This window comes from Rhinoderma darwinii, chromosome 1, assembly GCF_050947455.1.
Source record: "Rhinoderma darwinii isolate aRhiDar2 chromosome 1, aRhiDar2.hap1, whole genome shotgun sequence".
NCBI classification, from domain to species: domain Eukaryota; kingdom Metazoa; phylum Chordata; class Amphibia; order Anura; family Rhinodermatidae; genus Rhinoderma; species Rhinoderma darwinii.
In genome coordinates, this window is record NC_134687.1 from 647465634 (window position 1) to 647491100 (window position 25467).

The window sequence follows — 25467 nt, forward strand, 5'->3', positions numbered from 1 at the left end:
CGGAAATATAAACCCCTCACACCGCGCAATCACCGGAAATATAAACCCCCTCGCACCGCGCAATCACCGGAAATATAAAACCCCTCGCACCGCGCAATCACCGGAAATATAAAACCCCTCTCACCGCGCAATCACCGGAAATATAAACCCCTCACACCGCGCAATCACCGGAAATCTAAAACCCCTCACACCGCGCAATCACCGGAAATCTAAAACCCCTCACATCGCGCAATCACCGGAAATCTAAAACCCCTCACACCGCGCAATCACCGGAAATTTAAAACCTCTCGCTCCGCGCAATCACCGGAAATATAAAACCCCTCACACCGCGCAATCACTGGAAATATAAAACCCTCACACCGCGCAATCCCCGGAAATATAAACCCCCTCACACCGCGCAATCACCGGAAATATAAAACCCCTCACACCGCGCAATCACCGGAAATATAAAACCCCCCACACCGCGCAATCACCGGAAATCTAAAACCCTCACACCGCGCAATCACCGGAAATATAAAACCTCTCACACCGCGCAATCACCGGAAATCTAAAACCCCTCACACCTCGCAATCACCGGAAATATAAAACCTCTCACACCGCGCAATCACCGGAAATATAAAACCCCTCACACCGCGCAATCACCGGAAATATAAACCCCTCACACCGCGCAATAACCGGAAATATAAGACCTCCTCACACCGCTCAATCACCGGAAATATAAAACCCCTTACACCGCGCAATCACCGGAAATATAAAACCCCTCACACCGCGCAATCACCGGAAATATAAACCCCCTCAGACCGCGCAATCACCGGAAATATAAAACCCTCACACCGGAAATATAAAACCCCCCACACCGCGCAATCACCGGAAATATAAAACCCCTCACACCGCGCAATCACCGGAAATATAAACCCCCTCACACCGCGCAATCAATCACCAGAAATATAAACCCCTCACACCGCGCAATCACCGGAAATATAAACCCCTCACACTGCGCAATCACCGGAAATATAAACCCCTCACACTGCGCAATCACCGGAAATATAAACCCCTCACACTGCGCAATCACCGGAAATATAAACCCCTCACACCGCGCAATCACCGGAAATATAAACACCGCGCAATCACCGGAAATATAAACCCCTCACACCGCGCAATCACCGGAAATATAAACCCCTCACACCGCGCAATCACCGGAAATATAAAACCCCTCACACCGGGCAATCACCGGAAATATAACCCCCCCCCCCACACAGCGCAATCCCTGGAAATATAAACCCCCCCACACAGCGCAATCACCGGAAATATAAAACCCCTCACACCGCGCAATCACCGGAAATATAAAACCCCTCACACCGCGCAATCACCGGAAATATAAAACCCCTCACACCGCGCAATCACCGGAAATATAAAACCCCTCACACCGCGCAGTCACCGGAAATATAAAACCCCTCACACCGCGCAGTCACCGGAAATATAAAACCCCTCACACCGCGCAATCACCGGAAATGTAAACCCCCCACACCGCGCAATCACCGGAAATATAAAACGTTCTGTCTCACAATAAACTAATTTTTCCCTTGTAGAAGATAAATATATAAATTTGGTGTCGTCGTAATCGTATTGACCCGGAGAATAAAGGTAACAGGTCATTTTTACCGCATGGTGAACGCCGCAAAAACGAAACCCAAAAAACAACAGGAAAAATGAAAATTGGCTGCAGGTCCAAGGGGTTAAGTACGTAAGAAGAGGCAATAAACATTAATGAACGACAGACTGGTCCAGAAGGACGTAGACCCTGCCCGCGTAGACTGCACGCTACAAGAGAAGGAGAGACCTTGCCCGAGTGTGAAGCCAGTGACCGCAGAGGTGGAATGAGGGGAGAGGTAGATTTGCAGCAGAGTTGAGAATGGGTAGGAGGGGTGCAATAGTGTTAGATGGGAATCCACAGAGGAGGATGGTGGAGTAGTCTAGACGGTAGATGATGAGGGCATATGTTCTAGCATTTTTGTCTATTAAAGGGTGAGGAAAGACTTACTTCTAGAGGGTTTTTGAGGTGGAGGCAGCAAGAAGTGGGAAGCATTGGCTGTGCCGTTTGACATTAATGCCAGATTCACACAAGCATGTGGGTTTTGCGCGCGCAAAAAAACGCAGCGTGTTGCGCGCGCAAAAAAACGCAGCGTGTTGCGCGCGCGAAAGGTCCATAACAGCTCCGTGCGTCAGCAGCGTATGATGCGTGGCTGCGTGATTTTCACGCATCCGCCATCATTATGACACTCTGTTTGTTTGTATGTTTGTAAACAGAAAAGCACGTGGTGCTTTTCTGTTTTCATTCATAGGTTTGACTACTGCAGCGCATGAAAAATGGACAGACGGACTGGAAATGGATGAGAATTTGGAGACACTGATGCAAGAAAGTGCTTCCGTGTGCCGTGCGCGGTTTTCACGCACCCATTGACTTCAATGGGTGCGTGATGTGCGGAAAACTGGCAAATATAGGACATGTCGTGAGTTTTACGCAGCGGACATACGCTGCGTGAAAATCACGGACAGTCTGAACGGCCCCTTTGACTAACATAGGTCCGTGCGAGGCGCGTGAAAATCACACGCGTTGCACGGACGTATTATACGTTCATCTGAATAAGCCCTAAGGGTTATCCCAATGCAGCGGACCTGTGAGACGGGGAAAAGTGTGGAGCCATTAACTGTGATTGAGAGTTCTGACATAAACATAAAGTACAACATGTAACGAGAAAGTCTCAGAATCGCTTGGATAGGTAAAAGCATTCTGATGTTATTACCACATAAAGTAACACATGTCAGATTTGAAAAAATCTGCTGTGTCCTGAAGGCCAAAACAGGCTGGGTCCTGAAGGGGTTAAGGAAGCAGCAGGTGAAGGAGGAGATAACTGTTAGACACTCTAAATCAGGGGGTCTCAAACTCGGCCGGGTAAGTGGGCCACATATAGAAAAAATGTGAAGTTGACGGGCCGCATTACTTTCAAATTTGATACATTACAAAATTATTGTTAATTAATTAGTTATTTGAACTACTATAACAATATATTACTGTAATAATAGCGCTAGGTTTAAACTTACCCGAAATTTGCGAGAGTTCTCCACGTGCTTATTTCAACAATCCAGTTTTACAGTTTAAGTGTCGCTATATGCAGTCCGGCGGCTCAGTTGGCAGCATTTGGCAGACGCACAAATGTCAAAATTAGGCAGCCCCTTTTTAGATCGTGCTACAATGCCCTCTAGATGGTGCCACGTGGCCCTCTAGATGGTGCCACGTGGCCCTCTGTAGATGGTGCCACGGGGGCCCTCTGTAGATGCTGCCACGGGGGCCCTCTGTAGATGCTGCCACGGGGGCCCTCTGTAGATGCTGCCACGGGGGCCCTCTGTAGATGCTGCCACGGGGGCCCTCTAGATGCTGCCACAGACACCCCCAGTAGATATCTCCTTTGGGGCTCCCTCTAGGAGTGGAATCCCCAGCCAGAGCGTTGCCCTCTCTTTGGCCAGGGATTCCTCTGCTGGAGGAGTCCCTGATGTCCCTGTTCATACACAGTGACGTCAGGGGATCCTCCTGGACCGGAATGTGATGTCAGGGGCAACCCCAGAGCCGGTGTCCCAGAGCGGAGCACTAGTATAGGCTCAGCTCCGGAACTCTGGGGAAGCAACTGACATCAGTGTCCATATATGTGCCCATAGCTGGAGTCCCGGAGCAGAGCCGCTTCTAGCACCCTACCTGGGATTCCAGCTCATCTCCTGACATCACTGTCCAGCTCTGGGGAAGCCCTAGACATAACTGTCCATATGTGGACAGCAATGTCAGGGGATTCCAGAGTCCCAGAGCAGAACGTATACTAGCACTCTGCCCGGGACTCAGGCTCTGGAGAAGCCCCAGCCTATACTAGCGCTCTGCTCGGGACTCCGCTCTGGGGAAGACCGTGACCTTGCGTGTACATTCATGGACAGCCATGTCAGGGATTTCACAGAGTACCGGAGCAGAGCCGATACTAGAGGCTCTGTGTCCCGCGGGCCGCAGATGACAGCCTTAGGGGCCACATGTGGCCCATGGGCCACGTGCTTGAAACCCCTTCTCTAGATAGCAGCGAGGTAGGACTGGGCGATTAATCAAATTAATTTGATTCGCCCTCAAGGACTCTCATTGTTGAAATGATTCTTTAGTGGTGCTGTCACGCGGCGCTGCAGGAGTAAGCTCCGCCCTGCTGCCTCTTCACTGCCTGATCTTCCCATTCTGTCCCTGCTTCCCCACGGAACTTCTGTTCTGTACTGAACAAAATGATACTGTGCGAAACAGCAGGGAAGCTGGGACTCCTAGTATAGAGTGATACCACCTAGCTGTAGATAGCACCCCCCTTGCCTATCAAACCACCACCACCCCCCTTGCCGATCACATCAACGCCCTTGTAGATCGCACCAAACTAGCTCAATCCCCGGCCAAAGCGTCGGCAACCTCTGGCCGGGGTTTTAGCTTTTAGTGGCCGCTTCAGTGGCGATATCTACAAGGACGAAAGGGAAGGTGCGATCTACATGTGGGGGTGCGATCTACAAGTGAGTGGGGGTTGTGCTGCGATCTACTAGAGTGTGAGAGTGCGATCTACATGTGGGAGTGCTATCTACAAGGGAGTGGGAGTTGTTCTGGATCTACAGTGAGATTGGGGGTGGTACTATCTGCACTGTGGCACTATATTGAGGGGTTGGCACTATGTGGGCACTATGTCACTATATGTGGGCACTGGCACTATCTACAGGAACGTTGCGGCACTACCTACATAGGCACTGCTGTTTTCAGTGGATTAATACAAAATCCATGACAAATGAAATCCATCACTTTTTTGAATTTTTTTTTTAACGCCCATGAAAAATGGACAGACGGACTGGAAATGGATGAGAATTTGGAGACACTGATGCAAAATGTACATTAAAAACTGACAATTGATCAGTTTTTAATGGCCATGTTTTTTGTTACTGTCGTGTGACTGTAGCCTAAATGTCTATGACGCCAGGAGACCCGTTCGCATGTACCGTGATCGGGCTGGGAAATCCGGCGGAGACACGGATCGTTTCTCACAGTCCAATCACGGTCGTGTGAATCCGGCCTTAATGTAATTTATTAAAACCCCATGGTGGGGCCGGTTCTGCACAGGGTCCTGCTCACACTTCAGACACTGTAATGTAATCTCGCCCCAGAATGCCCACTCGGCGCTAGCAGAAAAAAACCTGAAAAATAAAAGAAAATCCAGATTCAAATCAAAAATCGCCCAAAGAGTTAAAAAAAAATCTTTTTGGGCAAAATCGCCCAGCCCTACAGGGAGGTAACCTCAAGACCGGAGAGCTAAATTTGACTAAAGGTTTAGATGGAGAAGAGTCCCAGGATACTTGGACCCTTGAAAGACACTAAGGCCGGATTCACACGAGCGTGTTCAGTCCGTGATATAGGGTTTCGCAGGTCGGCCGCATTTCCCAGACCGAACACCGTGCAGGGAGCCGGGCTCCTAGCATCATCGTTATCTATGACGCTAGGTGTCGCTGCCTCTCTGCGGAACTACAGTCCCGTACTGAAAAAATGTTTTCAGTACGGGACAGTTTTCCCGCAGCGAGGCAGCGACTCCTAACGTCATAGATAACGATGACGATAAGAGCCCAGTTCCCCGCTGTGTGCTCAGTCCGGGAAATACTGCCGACATACGGATCGTATATCCCGGACTGAACACGCTCGTGTGAATGCGGCCTAACAGAGAGAGGGTGGGACGAAGGGGCGGTGGTGTGTGAGTGGGAGATACTAAATGTTTAGTTTCTAAGGTATGAGCAGATCCAGGAGAGGGCCAAGTCTGTGATGTCAAGGGACTAGAGAATGTGTATCAGGAGGGTGTGGTGGACAGGTCTAGAAGGTGGAGCACAGAGTAATGTAGAAGCAGAGGACAGGTCTAGAAGGAGAAGTGGGGGGGAACAGGTTTAGAAGGAGGAGCACAGAGTAATGTAGAAGGTGGTGGATAGGTCTAGAACGAGGAGCATAGAGTAATGTAGAATTCGGAGGACTGGTTACACTTTACAGAAGTCTGTGTGTAAGATGTGACTGCTAAGTGATAAGATAATGCAGAGATCCTGCACACACAGCACAATACATGGTGCTTCCTCACGCTGCACTGCCGGCACCTTCCGTACGTACACGCTGCACTGCCGGCACCTTCCGTACGTACACGCTGCACTGCCGGCACCTTCCGTACGTACACGCTGCACTGCCGGCACCTTCCGTACGTACACGCTGCACTGCCGGCACCTTCCGTACGTACACGCGGCACTGCCGGCGCCTTCCGTACGTACACGCGGCACTGCCGGCGCCTTCCGTACGTACACGCGGCACTGCCGGCGCCTTCCGTACGTACACGCGGCACTGCCGGCACCTTCCGTACGTACACGCGGCACTGCCGGCACCTTCCGTGCGTACACGCGGCACTGCCGGCACCTTCCGTACGTACACGCTGCACTGCCGGCACCTTCCGTACGTACACGCTGCACTGCCGGCACCTTCCGTACGTACACGCTGCACTGCCGGCACCTTCCGTACGTACACACGGCATGTGGGGATGTTTCAATGATCAATAAGTGAGGTTCTGTATTTCACACATGATGTTGTCACCTGTATGATCTCCATCTTCTCCTTCATGAAGATGTCTTCAGTACTAGATCCTCCAGTTCCTCCAGTTTTCTCATCTCCTCCAGAACGTTCCTTCTCCTGAATGACCCACCAAGGATGGACAGGAATGAGATAAGCAGAAGAATATTAGACTTCACCTTGGAGATCATCTACCTGTTGTGCGGAGAGGTAAACTTTTCTACATTATAGAACAAGTCACACATAGGGAAGGGACAATACATAATAGGAAGAATCCAGTGTCCTGTATAACAGCGTCCAGACCTTCCAAGTGACGTCAAGAAGCCAACAGCAGAAAATCTGAAGATCAGCCACCAATATGGTCAGTTATGTGTCATGTCACCAATGCATCAATAGTAATGTTGTAGAGCAATGAGAATGACAAGGAACCAGGAGGATCAGGGTGACCTCTATATGGAAACATAGAAGATGAAGGCAGGAGGAGAGCACATGGTCCATCTAGTCACCCCCAATATTATTTCCTTTTTAGTTTTGGCCTCGTTCTATTTTCTCAATGTCTTTTTGTAGGTGAGGTCTCCAGTATTACAGATGTGGGGTCACTAGAGCTCTACAGCGGGGTCACAATCTCCCTCTTTCTACTGAGGGGGGAATACTGTGTTCAGTTCTCTGTCTCTCTCCATACTCAGGAGTACACAATAGTGAAGAAGACATCGGGTCACTGTACGACTCCCATCATCCATGAGTCAGGAGGATGGAGCAGTAGTCAGAGCCCCATCACAGAGCCTCCCCCTCACTCCCTGATACATGAGAAGAAGATCTTAGAACTGATCTACAAGATGACTGAGCTGCTGACTGGAGAGGTGACACCTCTGGGAATGCTGGGAAATTCTACAGTAACAGCACTGGGGGTGTCTGGGTGATGACTGTATCATTGTGTGTGCCAGGTTCCTATAAGGTGTCAGGATGTCACTGTCTATTTCTCCATGGAGGAGTGGGAGTATCTAGAAGGACACAAGGATCTGTACGAGGAGGTCATGATGGAGAACTACCGGACGCACACCTCACAAGGTAAGAAGAGATTGATATAGATATATTTTTTGTTGAAGCCCTAATACCATCGTGTGGAGAATATACACACGTGCTTCCTGATCTCCGATTTTATAATAAAAATAAGTAAGTTAAAAAATTTTTTTACATTCATGACACATTCCCTTTAACCCCTTAAGGACGCAGCCTAGTTTTGGCCTTAAGGCTCAGAGCCCATTTTTCAAATCTGACATATTTCACTTTATGTGGTAATAACGTCTGAATGCTTAAACCTATCCAAGCGATTCTGAGATTGTTTTCTCGTGACACATTGGGCTTCATGTTCGTGGTAAAATTTGGTCGATATATTCAGTGTTTATTGGTGAAAAATTGCAAAATGTAGAGAAATTTTTGAAAAAATAGCATTTTTCAGAATTTAAATGCATCTGCTTGTAAAACAGACGGTTATACCACACAAAATAGTTACTAGTTCACATTTCCCATATGTCTACTTTAGATTAGCATTGTTTTTTGAACATTCTTTTATTTTTCTTGGACGTTACAAGGCTTAGAACATAAACATCAATTTCTCATATTTTTAAGAAAATTTCAATAGCCTTTTTTTTTAAGGTACCTCTTCAGTTCTGAAGTGGCTTTGAGGGGCCTATGTATTAGACACTCCCATAAAACACCCCATTTTAAAAACTAGACCCCTCAAAGTATTCAAAACAGCATTTAGAAAGTTTTTTTAACCCTTCAGGCTATTCAGAAATACTACTAAATATGTATTGTCCAGATTCTGCAGTTTTTAGAAATGTCCCACATGTGACTCTAGTGCGCTCGTGGACTAAAACACAAGCACTAGAAGCAAAGAAGCACCTAGTGCATTTTGAGGCCTCTTTTTTATTAGAGTATATTTTAGGCAGCATGCCAGGTTTGAAGAGGTGTTGAGGTGCCAAAACAGTAGGAATCCCCCAATAGTGACCACATTTTGGAAACTGCACCCCTCAAGGAATTAATTTATGGTTGTTACTATTTTCACCGCACAGGTTTTTCACAGCACCTATTTGAATTGGGCTGTGAAATTAAAAAAATGAACATTTTTTTCCACTAAGATGTCATTTGTGATCAAAATGTCTTATTTTCACAGCTAACAAAATACCCCATTTTGTTGCCCAATTTGTCCTTAGTGCGGCAATACCCCATTTGTGGTGATAAACTGCCGTTTGGGCCCATGGGAGGGCTCAGAAGGAAAGGAGCGCTATGTGTTTGTTGGAGTCCAGATTTTGCTGGATTGGTTTTCGGGTGCCATGTCGCATTTGCAGAGCCCCAGAGGTATCAAAGCAATGGAAACCCACCAGAAGTGACCCCATTTTGGAAACTACACCCCTCAAGGAATTCATTTATGAGTAATGTGACCATTTAGACCCCATAGTTTCTTCACAGAACTTATTTGAATTGGGCTGGGAATGAAAAAAAAAATATATTTTTTCCAATAATATGTCATTTTAGCTAAAAAATTCTTATTTTCACAAGAAATAAAATACTCCATTTTGTTGCGCAATTTGTCCTGAGTGCAGCAATACCCCACTTGTGGTGATAAACTGCCGTTTGTGCCCATGGGAGGGCTCAGAATGAAAGGACCACCATTTGGCCTACTGGGGATTTTCTGGTGCTAAGTCATGTATGCAGAAGCCCCTGAGGTACCAGTACAGTTGAAACCCGCAAGAAGTGACCCCATTTTAAAAACTACACCCTTAAGGCATTCATCTAGAGGTGTAGTGAGCATTTTGACCGGAGACATACACCCCATAAACTGTAATGTGGGTTCTCTTGGGTACGGCAATACCCTACATGTGGCTGTTATCAGCTGCCTGGGCACACAGCAGGGCCCAGAGGGGAAAGACGAGGGGGGATAAGCTGTGCGGAGTACATCAGGGTAAGTAAAATTGGGGTAAATTATAAACCAAGGGATGCATGATACATTTTAAAACACTCTTTCATACAGAGCTCTGGTTTTTCGGGACACGTGTCACATTGATATATTGTGTCCTCCCTTATCCCCCTCTTATAGCAGACTTTGCACCTCTTTTGACTTTTTCCCTTCTTGCCAGTTTGTGGGACTTCTCCTGGAAAGTGTTGCCCTTGTACGATGCGTGTGGCCTCGCTTCCAGAAGTACTGGGTGCCCCCTCCCCTTCTTGGTCCCTAACGATTAGGTTCTTGATAATCACCTCTTGAAATTCCAGGAAATTTCCCCTCTGGCCTGTACATCGACGTAGCACGTACGCATTGTACAATGCCATCTGTATGATGTGCTCGTCCAGCTTCTTATACCACACCGCATGGCGCTGTAGGGCTTCAGGACTTGATCTGACAAGTCCACCCCTCCCATGTACCTATTGTAGTCCAGGATGCAGTCTGGTTTGGAGGTCTCTGTACTGGTACCTCGTACAGGTACATTGGTACTGGTGTGGCCATGTATTGTTGTCAATACAAGGACATCTCTCTTGTCTTGTATTTGACACACAATATGTTACGGCTGGATTGTGCCCTGCTCTCACCCCTTCTGAGTGTTTGCCCAAGCAGAGTCTTAGGGAGGCCTGTCAGATTTCTTCTAGCAGTGCCGCATTCCGCAGGACTTCTGGGAGCGAGGCAGTGGAAGAGTGGGAAGCTGGTATAAAAATTATCCAGGTAGAGGTGGTAACCCTGGTCCAGCAGGGGGTGCACCAAATCCCACACAATTTTTGCATTAACTCCCTTTAAGGAGGGGGCATTCTGGGGGCTGAATACTGGTGTCCTTTCCTTCATATATCCTATATTTGTAGGTATACCCTGATGCACTCTCGCACAGCTTATACATCTTCACGCCATACCTTGCCCTCTTACTCGGCAAGTACTGGCGGAATTGAAGCCTCCCTTTAAAATCTACCAAGGACTCATCAATCGAAATACACTTCTCGGGGGTGTATGCTTTGGAAAACCGGGCACTGAAACGGTCTAATAGGGGTCTACGTTTATACAAACGGTCAAAACTGGGGTCATCTCGGTGTGGGCACGGCTCATTATCAGTATAATGTAAGAAGCGAAGTATTGCCTAATTTATTTATTTTTTTAGGTTCCAGTTCAGTTCTGAAGTTGCTTTGAGGGACCTATATATTAGAAACCCCTATCAAACACAACATTTTAGAAACTAGACCCCTCAAAGTATTCACAACAGCATTTAGAAAGTTTATGAACCCTTTAGGCTGGGTTCATACGACCATCTTACGTCCGTAATGTACAGAACGTAATTCGGCCGGAAAACCCGGACCGACCACATTGCAGGGAGCCGGGCTCCTAGCATCATAGTGATGTACGATGCTAGGAGTCCCTGCCTCGCTGCAGGACAACTGTCCCGTACTGTAATCATGATTACAGTACGGGACAGTAGTTCCACTCAGAGGCAGGGACTCCTAGCATCGTACATCACTATGATGCTAGGAGCCCGGCTCCCTGCACTGTTGTCGGTCCGGGTCTTCCGGCCGAATTACGTTCCGTACATTACGGACGTAACATGGTCGTGTGAACCCAGCCTTAGGTGTTTCACGGGAATTTAGAGCAAAGTAGAGGTGAAATCTACTTTTTTTTTTTTTTGTCAGAAAATCCTCTTTATACCATTTTTTTTATAACACAAAAGGTTTTATCAGAGAAACGCAACTCAATACTTCTTGCCCAGATTCTGCACTTTTGCAAAATATCCCACATGTGGCCCTAGTGCGGTAATGGACTGAAGCACCGGCCTCCAAAGCAAAGGAGCACCTAGTGGATTTTGAGCCTTCCTTTTTTATTACGCACCATGTCCGGTTTGAAGAGGTCTTGTGGTGCCAAAACAGTGGAAAACACCCAAAAGTGACCCCATTTTGGAAACTAGAACCCATGAGGAATTCATTGCAGTTTTCATGGGGTGCATGTGACTTTTTGTTCAGTTTTTAGTCCATTTTTAGGTGGCGTGGTGACTAAAAAACCGCAATTCTACTATTGTTTTTTGATTCATTTTTTTTTTTTTACAGCGTTCACCGTGCGCTATATATGACCTATTCACTTTAATCTCCGGGGTGATACGATTACAGCGATTCCAGATGTTTATAGTTTTTTTATGTCTTATGGCGTTTGCACAATAAAATACTTTTTGTGTTACCTTATTCTAAGAGCCAGAACTTTTTTATTTTTCCATCAAGAAAGGCGTGCGAGGACTTATTTTTTGCGTAACGAAGTGTAGTTTTGATCAGCACCATTTTTAGGTACATGCAACTTTTTCATCTCTTTTTATTCCATTTTTTGGGAGGTGAAGTGACCAAACAATTGTGATTCTGGTACGGTTTATGATTTTCTTTTACGGCGTTCACCGCGTTGGATAAACAACAAAATAATTTTGTAGTTCAGGCCAGGACTTCGTCAGGACCCACTAGGCTTCCGTCGATGGCATAGCCGGACGCCATTGTTTGGTGTCCGGTTGCCATAGTTACAATCGCTGGCCGCTATCGTGTAGCAGGCCGGCGATTGTAGCTTAACCCCTAAAAAGCCGTGATCGCTATTGGACACGGCTTTTAAGGGGTTAATCAGCGGGGACACAGCGATCAGACCCCGCTGTAGGAGCTGCGGCAGCTGCTGTACGAGACAGCAGCTGTCACAGCTTCTGCATGTGTCGTGAGAACGGCCAAAATGGCCGTTACTCCCAGGTCGTAATATTCCGTCGCTGAGCGCGAACGCATTTGTTCGCGCGACGGAATATTACGTCGCTGAGCGCGAAGGGGTTAAAGAGCAGCTTCCATTGTATTATATTGTTGGGGTTCGTGTGATTTGGAGTTGTGTTATACATACATATTAAATATGTGGCTGCCTCCGTTTTGTCTGGTGATATGAGCTGATTGTCGGATCTTTCAGCAGCAGGACCCATGGTGCACGGCTACTCTCTTGACCATCTTCCTTTTTGAGAAGATTTGCCAAGTTAGAACAATTCGTTTAGTGTGGATATGCCAGGTCTCTTATGTTCCCCTATCAGATGGCAGCATTGTATCGGGGGGTAGACGCTGAGATCTGGGATAAAACGTTTTTTATTACATAATTTTTATGTAAAGAACGGTATAAATGCTGCCAGGACTCCTTGAGAAAGCCTGTGAGTCCTGCTTCCCCCATCCACACAGAATGATTGACAGCTTTTTCTTTGTGATCCTGCTCATAAATTCTGAGGTTGGGACAGACGTTCCTGATGGAGCCGATGCCTGAGCTCCAAACACACGTTCCTTATTTGACCTCCTGTCTGTGCAGAACATGTAAGGAGCGATGCTGGAATGGGTTCATATCAGCCCCCCACAGACATTGAGATCAGCTGCTGTAAATTTGTGATGTGGAGGCCATTACTTTATACATCTGTATACATTTGTGGGGGGATAATTCATGTGTGGAACAAAGATAATCCTATTCTCTGACATGCTGCTCATTTGTAGTATGAAGCATGGGCGGTTTTACCAAGTGCATGGTTCTGCCTGTCAACAATCTCCACCAGTGTGTGAGGCTAGTAGTTTACAAATCTAAGATCTACACCGATCAGCCCATAACCTTAAAATTGGCTGTCTAAAAAAATCGTCGTGCTGTCCGTACAGCTCTGATCCGTCGAGCCATGGACTCCACAAGACCACTGAAGGTTCCTGAGGTATCTATTGGACAAACCATCAGCAGATTTGGCTTCCAGTACCAGCTCTTCGCTGATGACACCCAATTATATGCCTCTTCCCGTGACATCACCCCTGCTCTAATACAAAACACCAGTGATTGTCTGTCCGCTTTCTCTAACATCATGTCCTCTCTCTATCTGAAACAGAATCTTTCTAAAACTGAGCTCCTTGTGTTCCCACCATCTGCTAACCTCCCTAAACCTGATGTGTGTGTGTGTGTGTGTGTGTGTGACACTATCATAACTCCTAGGCAGTACGCCCGCTGTCTCTGGGTTATTTTTGACTCAGATCTTTCCTTTACGCCTCACATTCAATCACTTACACACTCCTGTCATTTTCACCTCAAAAACATCTCCAGAATCCGCCCTTTTCTTACTGTGGAAGCAGCCAAAACTCTCATTGTTGCTCTGATTCACTCTCGTTTTGACTACTGTAACTCATTATTAGTCGGTTTTCCCCTCACTAAACTCTCCCCTCTCCAATCTATTCTCAATGCAGCAGCCAGGTTCATCTTTCTGACCAACCGCTACACCAACGCCTCTACCCTGTGCCAATTACTACACTGGTTGCCTATTCCCTTCAGAATTAAACTCAAACTTATTACCCTCACCCACAAAGCTCTCCACAGTGTTGCACCACCATACATCTGCTCCCTCATCTCTGTCTACCACCCTACTCGTGCTCTACGTTCTGCCAACGACCTTAGATTAAAGGGAATGTGTCGCTAGAAATGTTATTATTTTTTTTCCAGTTAAACAGTATTTAAGTGATTAAACAGTCAGGAAATATTATAAATTTAAATTCTAATTTATAACATTTCCATGTGCTGGTCACTAGAGGGAGCAATTCCCAAAATTGCAGCTTTGCAATGTGGTAAAGCAACCTTATTGCTTTATGCTGCAAATTTGGTATAGACACACACTCTAGTGTGCTCACACAATCCCCCCTCCCTTATCCTGGCTAGTGCCAAGAGAAGGAGGTGGTTGAATCCCTAATCCTCCTACACTGTGCATTCGCTCAGAAAATGGCGGCACACAGTGTAGGAGGATTAGATACAGTGGTAATCAGACAGTATAACACGAACATAATACACACATCACATACACAAACATAACTTACCTGCTGCCGCTGCTTCCTCCGATCCTACTCGCGTCTTCGCTGCCTGGAACATATGTCCGGAAGACGCGACCGGAAGTAGTCATCTTACTGTCCGGCCGCGGCTTCCGGTCCACATGAAAATGGCACCGGATGTCGCTCAGAACCTCCCACTCCCATCTCCATGATTTTTCTCGTGCTGCACCAGTCCTCTGGAATGCGCTACCACAGACAATCAGATTAATTCCCAACATCCACAGTTCTAAACGTGCCCTGAAAACACATCTTTTTATACAGGCCTATAACATTCCTTAATCTGACTCCTTTCCTTGGTCCCCCTTTTACATTAGTCATCAGACTAAGATTCCCTCACGCTCCTTGCACCCTAATGCACTTCATGTCCATCATACACGGATGCTGGCTGGTGACTAGCTCATGCAGCTTTATGTGTACTACCCCATGTGTATAAAAGATGGCTGGACCATTGTACTGAAAAAGCACTTTTACATTTTTTCTCCCTTATTTCCTCATAGATTGTAAACTCTTGCGAGCAGGGTCCTCACTCCTCTTGTTTGAATTGTACATTAGCTTTGTCACTATGTAATGTCTGATATTGTCCATGTTCCCTCTAAATTATAAAGTGCTGCATAATATGTTGGCGCTATATAAATAAAGATTATTATTATTTTCTCGCACAAGACGTTGGCAGCAGATCCTTTAAGTCCTATAAGATGTGAGGTGCAGCCTCCATAAATTGGACTTCTTTTATCCCTAATCCTATGACAGCCCCCTAAGAGACCGGCTCCAATCCAGAAAAGAAGACCTCCAGAAATCCTTAAAAAGGGGAAATCCCCTTAACCAACTCTGTTCCTGTCTTCTGGACACCATGAAATATATATAAAATGGAAACCTATGGTTTGTGGATTATATAGGGTGACAACTATATGGCATCCATCATCGGCCTCCGTTAAACAGACACGTTGAGAAGCTCCAGTGACGTAACTGTTCATATATGGTCAATTATCACTGTAGCTTCCCTAGGAGAACTCATTCCTTTCTATACTGTGTATCCCTGCCCCAGAAGATTGGAAGTGGGCTGCCCCGTGAATAACCTCCACTTAGAGACAATATATCTTGCAGTGTGAGTGGTGGATGTGACCCCCTCCTCCCCGCCACACCTTCACAGCAGTATATATCGTTGCGACCACCCCCCACACACCCTCGGTCCATCCTCGATTATGCCCACCTAACTCTCCTCATGCCGCAGTCAAAAACACTCCGTTTTCAGCCCGCACCTCGTTTCTGGGCACAATGCATGCTCTCCCTCCCTGATAGGAACTCAAGAGCAAGGTGGCTTCAATTGGGTAATTAACTACATAGAGCAGGGGTCTCAAGCACGCGGGCCGCATGCGGCCCCTGGAGCTGTCATCTGCGGCCCGCGGGACACAGAGCCGCTAGTATCGGCTCTGCTACGAGACTCTGGAATTCCCTGACATCGCTGTCCACATATGAACAGCGATGTCTGTGGCTTCCCCAGAGCCGTTGTCCCGAGCAGAGCGCTGGTGTCGGCTCTGCTCCGGGACTCTGTGGAATTCTCTGACATCGCTGCCCATATATGGACAGTGTGTCAGGGTCTTGCCCAGAGCGGAGCAGAGCGCTGGTGTCTGCTCTGCTCCTGGACTCTGTGGAATTACCTGACATCGCTGTCCACATATGAACAGCGATGTCTGGGGCTTCCCCAGAGCCGGAGTCTCGAGCAGAGCGCTGGTGTCGGCTCTGCTCCGGGACTCTGTGGAATTCCCTGACATCGCTGCCCATATATGGACAGTGTGTCAGGGTCTTGCCCAGAGCGGAGCAGAGCGCTGATGTCGGTTCTGCTCCTGGACTCTGTGGAATTCCCTGACATCGCTGTCCACATATGAACAGCGATGTCTGGGGCTTCCCCAGAGCCGGAGTCCAGAGCAGAGCGCTGGTGTCGGCTCTGCTCCGGGACTCTGGAATTCCCTGACATCGCTGCCCATATATGGACAGTGTGTCAGGGTCTTCCCCAGAGCGGAGTCCCGGGCAGAGCGCTATTATCGGCTCTGCTCCGGGACTCTGGGGAAGCCTCTGACATCGCTGTCCATACATCGACAATGATGTCAGGGGCTTCCCCAGAGCAGGAGTCCCAGTGATGTCAGGAGCACAGCTGGAGTCCCAGGAAGAGCCTACTAGCGCTCTGCCTGGGACTCCAGCTCTGGGCAAGCCCCTGACATCACTGGGGCAGCCTCTACAGAGGGCACTGTGGCAGCCTCTACAGAGGGCACTGTGGCAGCCTCTACAGAGGGCACAAGTGGGTGTGTGACAGTATCTGAAGAGGACACTGGCATTATCTAGGGGTGTGTTGCATTATCTACAGAGGGCACTGTGGCCTTATCTACAGAGGGCACTGTGGCCTTATCTACAGAGGGCACTGTGGCCTTATCTAGGGGTGTGTTGCATTATCCACAGAGGGCACTGCGGCAGCATCCACAGAGGGCACTGCAGCAGCATCCATAGAGGGCACTGCGGCACTATCTAAAAAGGGGCTGCCCAATCTTGACATGTGTGCTAACTGAGCCGCCGGACTGCATTTAGCGACACTTAAACTGGAAAGCTGGATTGTTGAAATAAACACGTGGAGAATTCTTAAAAATTTTAAACCTAGCGCTATTATAGTAATGTAGTATTATTCTAGTAATATAGTGTTATAGTAGTTCAAATAACTAATTGATTAACAATAATTTTGTATTGTATCAAATTTTTGAAAGTAATGCGGCCCGTCAACTTCCCATTTTTTCTATATGCGGCCCACTTACCCGGCCGAGTTTGAGACCCCTGACATAGAGCATCACAGGCAGTGCTTCTATGAATTATACACAGTATTTGGGGGACCAAGGAGAAGTAAGGAAGAGGAGTAGGGAGGTGGGGTGATCACTTTGTACCTCTGCTACACTGACTGCTTCCTCCTGATGGGAGTAGTATAAAGCACCTCTCCTTGTTCTCCTATACTATGTATCGTTCGGTGAAGCGCTGCCTCCGAGGGGGAAAGGGCTGTATAGGCAACGTATTCCACTGTTTGTGTATACAGTGGAACTTGTTGCAGCCTTCGGTCAGAGGTGTACATCAGGAGTCTTACCAATGTATAACTCTGACAGAAGGCTCAAAATGTGTTATGCACAGAGCGTATGATCTACACTGATCAGCCATAACATTATACCTACCTGCCAAATATTGTGTATGTCCCCTTCGTGCCACCAAAACAGCTCTGACCCATCGAGGCATGGAACTGCACAAAACCTCTGACGGTTCCTTTGATATCTGGCACAAGACATTAGCAGTAGATGTAAGTTGTGAGGTGCAGCCTCCATGGAACGGATTTGTTTTTTCAGCACATCCCACAGATGATCGATCAGATTAACATGTGGAGAATTTGGAGTTGAAGTCAACATTTTGAACTATTTGTCATGTTCCTCAAACCGTTCCTGAATAATCAGGGTGGCAGGGCACGTTATCCAGCTGATAGAGGTCACTTCCATTTGACAATACTGCTGCCATGAAGGCGTGTACTTGATCTGTAACAATGTTTAGGCCGGTGGTATATGTCATAGGAACAGTCACATGATTTCCACAAGTTTACCCAGCAGAACATTGTCCGGAGCATCTCACTGCCTCCGCCACCAGCCCTTCTGCCGCATTACGTTTCTCAGCAATTTATTCTACAGTAGTTCTTCCCTCAATGCATCCTGGTGCCATCTCTACCCCAAGAAAGCGATGCACATGCACCCCACGTGATTAATTAGACCAGGCTACCTTCCATTGCTCTATGGTCCAGTTCTGACGGCCCCGTACCCATTGTAGAAGCTTTTGCCAGAGAACAGGACTCAACATGGGCACTCTGACTAGTCTGTGGCGACGCAGCCCTAAATACAGCAAGCTGCAATGCTCTGTGTGTTCTGACACCTTTCTATCATAGCTAGCGTTAAGTTTTTCAGCCGCTTCTTCTATAGTAGTTCTCCTGTGGTATCAGACCAGACGGGCTAGCCTTTGTTGCCCACGCACTTCATTGACCTTGTCGCTGGTTCCCTGGTTGTCCTTTCTTGGACCACTTATGGTAGATACTAACCACTGTATACTGGGAATACCCCACAAGATCTACCGTTTTGGAGATGCTTTAACCCAGTTGTCACGTCAACACAATTATGCTTCATGTTTCTGACACATCAACTTTAAAAACTGACTGTTCACTTTCTGCCTAATATCTCCCCCCTTGTCAGGCGCAATTGTGTGTGTGTGTGTATATATATATATATATATATATAATATTGGCTCAATTGTCCGAAGAGGTCCATGAATCTTGCCACAGAGGAGGATGGGGTTGTTCCCTCTCTTTAAAGCGATCTCACAGGTTCCCATTTCCTGTCCAGGAGGAAGGCAGTCTCTCTGTCATGAGCTCATGGAAAACAATTACCAGTAAATGTAATCCATATATTTTCTTTATTTTTTTCTTTCTCCATAACAGCACGAGGGAAAGGAAACTTTGAGGTATATAACTGTAAAGCCTCCTCCAACATTTCTATGGTTTCTCATCCTTTGTCTGACCGTGGTTTCCACACTATGAAATTTAGAATTCGCTAATAAACAGAGGTGTCATTGTTCCAGGGCACTTTTTTCGATTGGCAAGGAGCTTTTAAAAAACGCCCGACCACTTTTAACTGTATCTGCAATTTTCAGGACGCACCGTCTAGGTTCTGATAAGTAAACCTAGAATTGAAGGTGTAGAGAGAACTGTTTGATATATAGACGGGTCTACAGTAGTAATGTATTCAGTCACTGTATGTTTCCTACAGATGGATCCAGTAGGAGAAATCCACCAGAGAGATGTCCCAGTCGTCTGTATTCCCAGGACTGTCCAGAGGAAAATCACAATGTCCCAAAGAAACATCAGGTAGAAGGTGCTAAAGTCTCATCAAAATATGACTATAAAGTTATTGACCCCAGGATCGTTTTACTTTTTTTTTTGTCTGTTTAGGGCGAAAATCTGATTGATATTAAGGTTGAGGTTAAAGATGAAGCAGAAGAGGAGAAGGCTTTAATGGCTGATCAGCAGTGTAAGGAGGGGGAGACTTTCATTGTTTGTAAAAAATAAAAAAAAAACCTGCTTTAATGGTCAACTAGATACAACTCCCATCATCACATATAAACAATCTATTCTGTCACTGTGTGTTTTCTACAGATGGATCCAGTAGGAGAAATCCACCAGAGAAATGTCCCAGTCCTCTGTATTCCCAGGACTGTCCAGAGGAATATCACAATGTCCCAGAGAATCCTCAGGTACATGAAGCTGAGCCCTATACCAGATCTCTATAGGGGGTGTGGAGCTTTTTGGTTCTGCGATCATAGATGTGGTCATAGATTTTGGTGGTTTCTTATATTGATCTGTTAGATTCTTCGCACTCTCTGCTGTATTGTACTGAATTGTTACATATGTGAAATCAGGGGGAAGATCTGACTAATAATAAAGCGGAGGATGAAGCAGAAGAAGAGCGGATGAGGGGCGATCAACTTTGTAAGAGTGAAGTGGAGGAGCAAATTCCAGGAGGTGTTACCACAGGTAAGTAATAATAAATTTAGAAAGTGAATTGGGAAGTTTGTTAAGGTGGGGTTCCTCCTTAGTTTTACATTACAGTAACACTTCAGACAATGTGTTATCCATAGTGCAGGACCTGAGGGAGCTGTGACTGCAAATAGAAGTTCTCTACAGGCTGATCTATGAACAGTGTTCATGCACTAGGCTTAGCATAATTTTTTTTTGGGGGGGGCACTAATTGCGATTAACAGCTGCACTACAGCTGGGGATAGACAGACTTTTTTTGTATAGTGCGTGATAAATTGCTGTCCCTAGGAATACACTGAGTAACTTGATAATGTCTTATACGCTCCTGAAAAATGTGTAGCTCTGAAATCTCATCATGTAGCAATTCAGAAATAAACGCAAGCAAGTTGCTTGGCAATTGTATCGTTTACTACAAAAATTAAGTCTAGCCCTAGCCTAACGGCCGGGATCTGGGAAAACTTAGGCTAACCTCTTAAGCACCACAATCAATGCTGATGGGGATTCTTTGGCACTTCCAGCCTTGACATTGCAAGGTTGGCTTCACACGCAGCGCGTTTTTCTGACCTTTTGGTGCGTTCTCTAGGTCCATTATTTTTTTTTTTCAAAGAGCAGAATTCTCTCAGTTTTAGGTTGTTTTTCTTTTTGTTTTGTTGTTTGTTTGTTTTTTTGGGTGGGCACGTTTTTTTGTTGAAAAACAGCAGAAGAAAGCTTGTTACAAATGTATGAAAAAAAAAGCGGCAGAATAAGCTTTATTTTATAAGCCCAAAAAAAGAATATGAATGAGGCATAAGGGTGAATTCACACTGATTTGTTGCAGAAATTCCTGTGACTGTTCCATTTATCTGAATGAGGCAGAAATCCATGCACGGAAATAACCGTATGCACATGTATGGAGTGCATGTAAGTCTTTGTGCAGAATAGGGTTAAGCGTCATTCTGGGAAAGTCAATAGAAATAAAAACCACATACATTTTGGTGATTTCCTTTTGTACATTGTAATTTATTTGGTTCTTCCATTTATAAATCCCCTAATAAGCTGAGAAGAAAGATCCTCATTATAGTTCTATATTTAATATGAGGCTGGGACAAGACTTGAGGAACTTTTCGGAAACACACAAGGTCCCCATGACAACTCTGCACGCAAGGCACAAGGGGACATGTTGTCTTCAGAATATTTCCGTAGTGCAACCTTAGGCTGCAATATCAAGCAATCAGATCTCTGCTATAATGTACTGTGCACTAAATAGCACTTCTAGAACATGTCTTCTGGTCGGTCTCCTTTAAATGTCTTTAAGAACCTTTTATATTGGCAATAAAAATGTGGTTGTTTTTTTTTGTGTTTACTTCTAGATCCATTATTATTAGGAAGCACGTATTTCACATGTAATTATTGTACATACAAAGATGTTTCAGTGATGACCACCTGCACTCAGAGGCCACCTCACTAGGTCCATCTTTATTAGTATGGATGTAGCCATTTTTATCTTGACTCTGATAACTTGCTGCAGTGTGATATCACACAACAAAAGCCATTGAAAGACATTGTAAAAGTCAAGATGAAGGATCTTGCAACTCTGTATTTAATGTGTTAAGAGTCAAGATAAAGACGGCTGCATCTGTACTTGATAGGACCCTCTTTCCCCTTAGAACAGCCTCAATTCTTTGTGGAATGATACAAGAATTTACTGGAAACCTTCATTAAAGATTCTCATTGATAACTCCATGCTCTCTATAACACTACATCCTCCATGCTCTCTATAACACTACATCCTCAAGATGTTCTATAAAATTGAGATCTGCTGACTGTGCAGCCATTATTCTCTACAGACCTCATTGTCATGTCTGTGAATTTAGCCTGAGAACTGTACTTTGTCTCATTGCACATTATCTTGTTAAATGTAGACTGTGGCCATGATTTTACATGATATAGTTGCATTGCATGTCCCGTGAGGCAAGGCTTGAGCCCAATGATATGCATGCTTCCTCATTCCCTCCAGCCGCTGTTTAACACACTTCTCCCCATAGGCTGGAAGGCTGGGGTAGCATGCATGTCATTGGGCTCAAGCCATTTATTGCTATCATGTACCCTCTCCTAAACTACTGCACGTTACTGACTAAGTGATAGACTGCTTAAGGCCCCATGCACACAACCGTAATTACGGACCGTAATTACGGGCCCATTCATTTCTATGGCCGACTGACACTGACATGTCCTATTTTTTTATTTTTATGGACCATGCTCCTATACTTTATAATGGGAGCACGGCCCGTAAAAATGTCCGGCTGCCCATATGAAGCCTTAATCAGCGTGTCTCACTACATTAAGCTGCCCTCAGACAGCGTAGCATAAATATCTGTCTGATCCGTTTCGTTTTTGTATTATAGTGATGTGCCCAATTGGTAGTGAAGGGCTAAATGTGTGGGCAGAGGACAGGCCTGATTGCCAGACATGGTTGTGCATCTCAAATATTTGAGTTTCATCAAGTAATTTATGTAATGGTTTAGACCAGAAACATGGACTTGATATATTGTAAAATGTTTTTCAAATCTTAAGTAAAGCTGGAATTACACGCAGGGTGGATTCATGAGGAATGGCTTATACTTTTCCTTACTGCTAGATCCTTTTTTGGCTTTAGCTCAAACTGCATAAAAAACTGCATGTGCGTTTCCAGCCTAATAGAAATGTTATAAATTTGTATACATTATGGTTTGAAGACATTAAAAATATCACACTCTCTATTTTTAATCCTAATAGAAACTTCCAGTAAGAACTCTGAGGGAAACTACATGTTATCGATAAATTATAAAGTAGAAGATGAAGATATCAAGCAGCAATCTTCAGGAGAAAGCCTCATTACCATTAATGTACATCCGGGACTTTACAGTACAGATCTAGCATATAATTCCACTAATGATGAACAGTCTCCTGACCAATCACAGATTGTTACCACAAGTACAGCTCAGAAAGGGGGTAAAAGGTTTCAGTGTGGTAAACCGTTCATAAAAAGCTCAGGTCATTCTATACAGAGAAGAAGTAACACAGGGAAGAAACCATACTTCTGTTTAGAATGTGGGAAGTGTTTTACAGGTAAATCACAACTTGTTATACATGAGAGAATTCACACAGGGGAGAAGCCATATTCATGTTCAGAATGTGAGAAGTGTTTTACAGATAAATCACAACTTGTTATACATGAGCGAATTCACACAGGGGAGAAGCCATATTCATGTTCAGAATGTGGGAAGGGTTTTACAACAAAATCAAGTCTCGTTACACATAAAAGAATTCACACAGGGGAGAAGCCGTATTCATGTTCAGAATGTAGGAAATGTTTTATAAATAAATCAAGTCTTGTTACACATCAGATAATTCACACAGGGGAGAAGCCATACTCCTGTTCAGAATGTGGGATTGGCTTTAAAAAGAAATCACATCTTGTTAGACATCAGAGCATTCACACAGGAGCAAAACCATATTCATGTTCAGAATGTGGGAAGGGCTTTTCAGATAAATCACATCTTGTTATGCATGGCAGAAGCCACACAGGAGAGAAGCCATATTCATGTTCAGAATGTGGGAAAGGTTATACAGATAAATCAAATCTTGTTAGACATGAGAGAAGTCACCCAGGAAAGACTCCATATTCATGTTCAGAATGTGGGAAAGGTTTTGCAGATAAATCAAATCTTGTTATTCATGAGAGAATTCACACAGGAGAGAAGCCATATTCCTGTTCACAATGTGGGAAATGCTTTACACAAAAATCAAATCTTGTTACACATGAGAAAATTCACACAGGAGAGAAACCATATTCATGTTCAGAATGTGGAAAATGTTTTACAAATAAATATCGTCTTGTTACACATGAGATAATTCACACGGGAGAGAAACCATATTCATGTTCAGAATGTGGGAAGGGCTTTACAAATAAATCACATCTTGTTAGACATGAGAGAAGTCACACAGGAGAGAAGCCATATTCATGTTCAGTGTGTGGGAAATGTTTTACAGATAAATCAAGTCTTCTTGTACATGAGAGAATTCACACAGGAGAGAAGCCATATTCATGTTCAGAATGTGGGAAATGTTTTACACACAAATCAGGTCTTGTTACACATGAGAGAAGCCACACAAGGTGAAGGTTTTTTAATTCTCAGAATGTGGGAAAAGTTTTATTACTAAAGGCAAACTTCGGGATCAGCAGAGAAGTCTCGAAGAAAGCAATTTTGATGTTTTTATGTGTAAAAACTAACTTACAAGGAAATGTAATTTTTTTAACTCATCTGAGAATTCATAAATAGAAGAAATGATAGCTTTGTTTGGAATGTTGGAAATGCTATGAGAAAAAAATATTGTTTAATACATCAAATTATTCACAGACATTAAAAAGGACCTGGCAATAGCTCCTACAAAGTGATTTATTATACTGACATAATTGCCGCTGTGTCTGAGACCAGCGGTCTTTATTGTGTACAACTGCATCCCTCCCCCCAATTCTGAGATATTGCCCACTTCTTTTTTTTATAAAACAATATGTAAATGAACCGCTAGCTAGCCAAGTGGGTTTAGCTGCCAGTTATTCTCAGCGGGTGCAGCTGATGCTGACCTATCATCGAGAGCCTGTTTTCGTCAGACCCTCCTAGGCCAGCGTCATCGCAAAAGACCATGCTGGCTTACCACCGAGGAGGTGGCGTGACAATGTGGGACTCACCAGAGAAGACTGGAGCAGAGTGTAGGACGTGGAGAGCAGGACGCACCAGCACTGGTAAATATGAAAAATCACCCTGGGCAGCATGACCTATTTAGGGGGCAGCATGCATCACTTTCTATCTCAGCCCCCTGACAACTATCTGTAAGGGATAACCCCTGGGCAAAAAGCATGACATATTTTAAGTGGCAGCTTGTATCACCCATCTTTCTCAGCCCCCTGACAACTAGCTCTAAGGGATAAGCCCTGGGCAACAAGCATGACATTTTAGGGGGCTGCATGTATCATCCATCTTTTTCAGTCCCCTGACAACAAGCTATAAGGGGTAACCCTGGGCAACGAGCTGAAAACGTATGTTTGCAGGATGGCATCAATTATATTTATGATCCCCATAGACAATGACATATAAGGGATACCCCTGGGCAATTTTAGGCAGCAGCATGTGTGAAATAGCAAAGGAGGCCACTGCTGATACTGAGCGTACATCCGTGTCTGTGTCTTATCTCCGATGCATCGTCATCTAATATTGTTTTGGATTCCGAGGCTGTACTCTTTTAGTACCTTTAGCTCTCCCAAACCCAGACTATTCTGACGTAGGTCTTTTGGAAGCCGATCTAACTAGAGGAAACCAATGCAGCTAAT

The 25467-nt window shown here is 45.3% G+C and overlaps 1 protein-coding gene across 2 annotated transcripts in view; it reads left to right on the plus strand.

Annotated features, from left to right (window-relative positions):
* LOC142658374 (uncharacterized) overlaps positions 1 to 24508 on the plus strand; it is a 130459-nt gene extending 105951 nt beyond the window's left edge. Inside the window, exons 2-9 of one of the 2 annotated variants that reach the window (XM_075834111.1) lie at positions 6754 to 6856; positions 7333 to 7506; positions 7591 to 7714; positions 19351 to 19448; positions 19533 to 19611; positions 19737 to 19834; positions 20000 to 20114; positions 22872 to 24508. In XM_075834111.1, the coding sequence (XP_075690226.1) occupies positions 6785 to 6856; positions 7333 to 7506; positions 7591 to 7714; positions 19351 to 19448; positions 19533 to 19611; positions 19737 to 19834; positions 20000 to 20114; positions 22872 to 24256 (2145 nt within the window). In that variant the 5' untranslated portion in view covers positions 6754 to 6784 and the 3' untranslated portion in view covers positions 24257 to 24508. The remainder of the gene's footprint in view (positions 1 to 6753; positions 6857 to 7332; positions 7507 to 7590; positions 7715 to 19350; positions 19449 to 19532; positions 19612 to 19736; positions 19835 to 19999; positions 20115 to 22871) is intronic. The other variant, XM_075834103.1, reaches the window with a different exon arrangement.
* Positions 24509 to 25467: the final 959 nt, after the last annotated feature.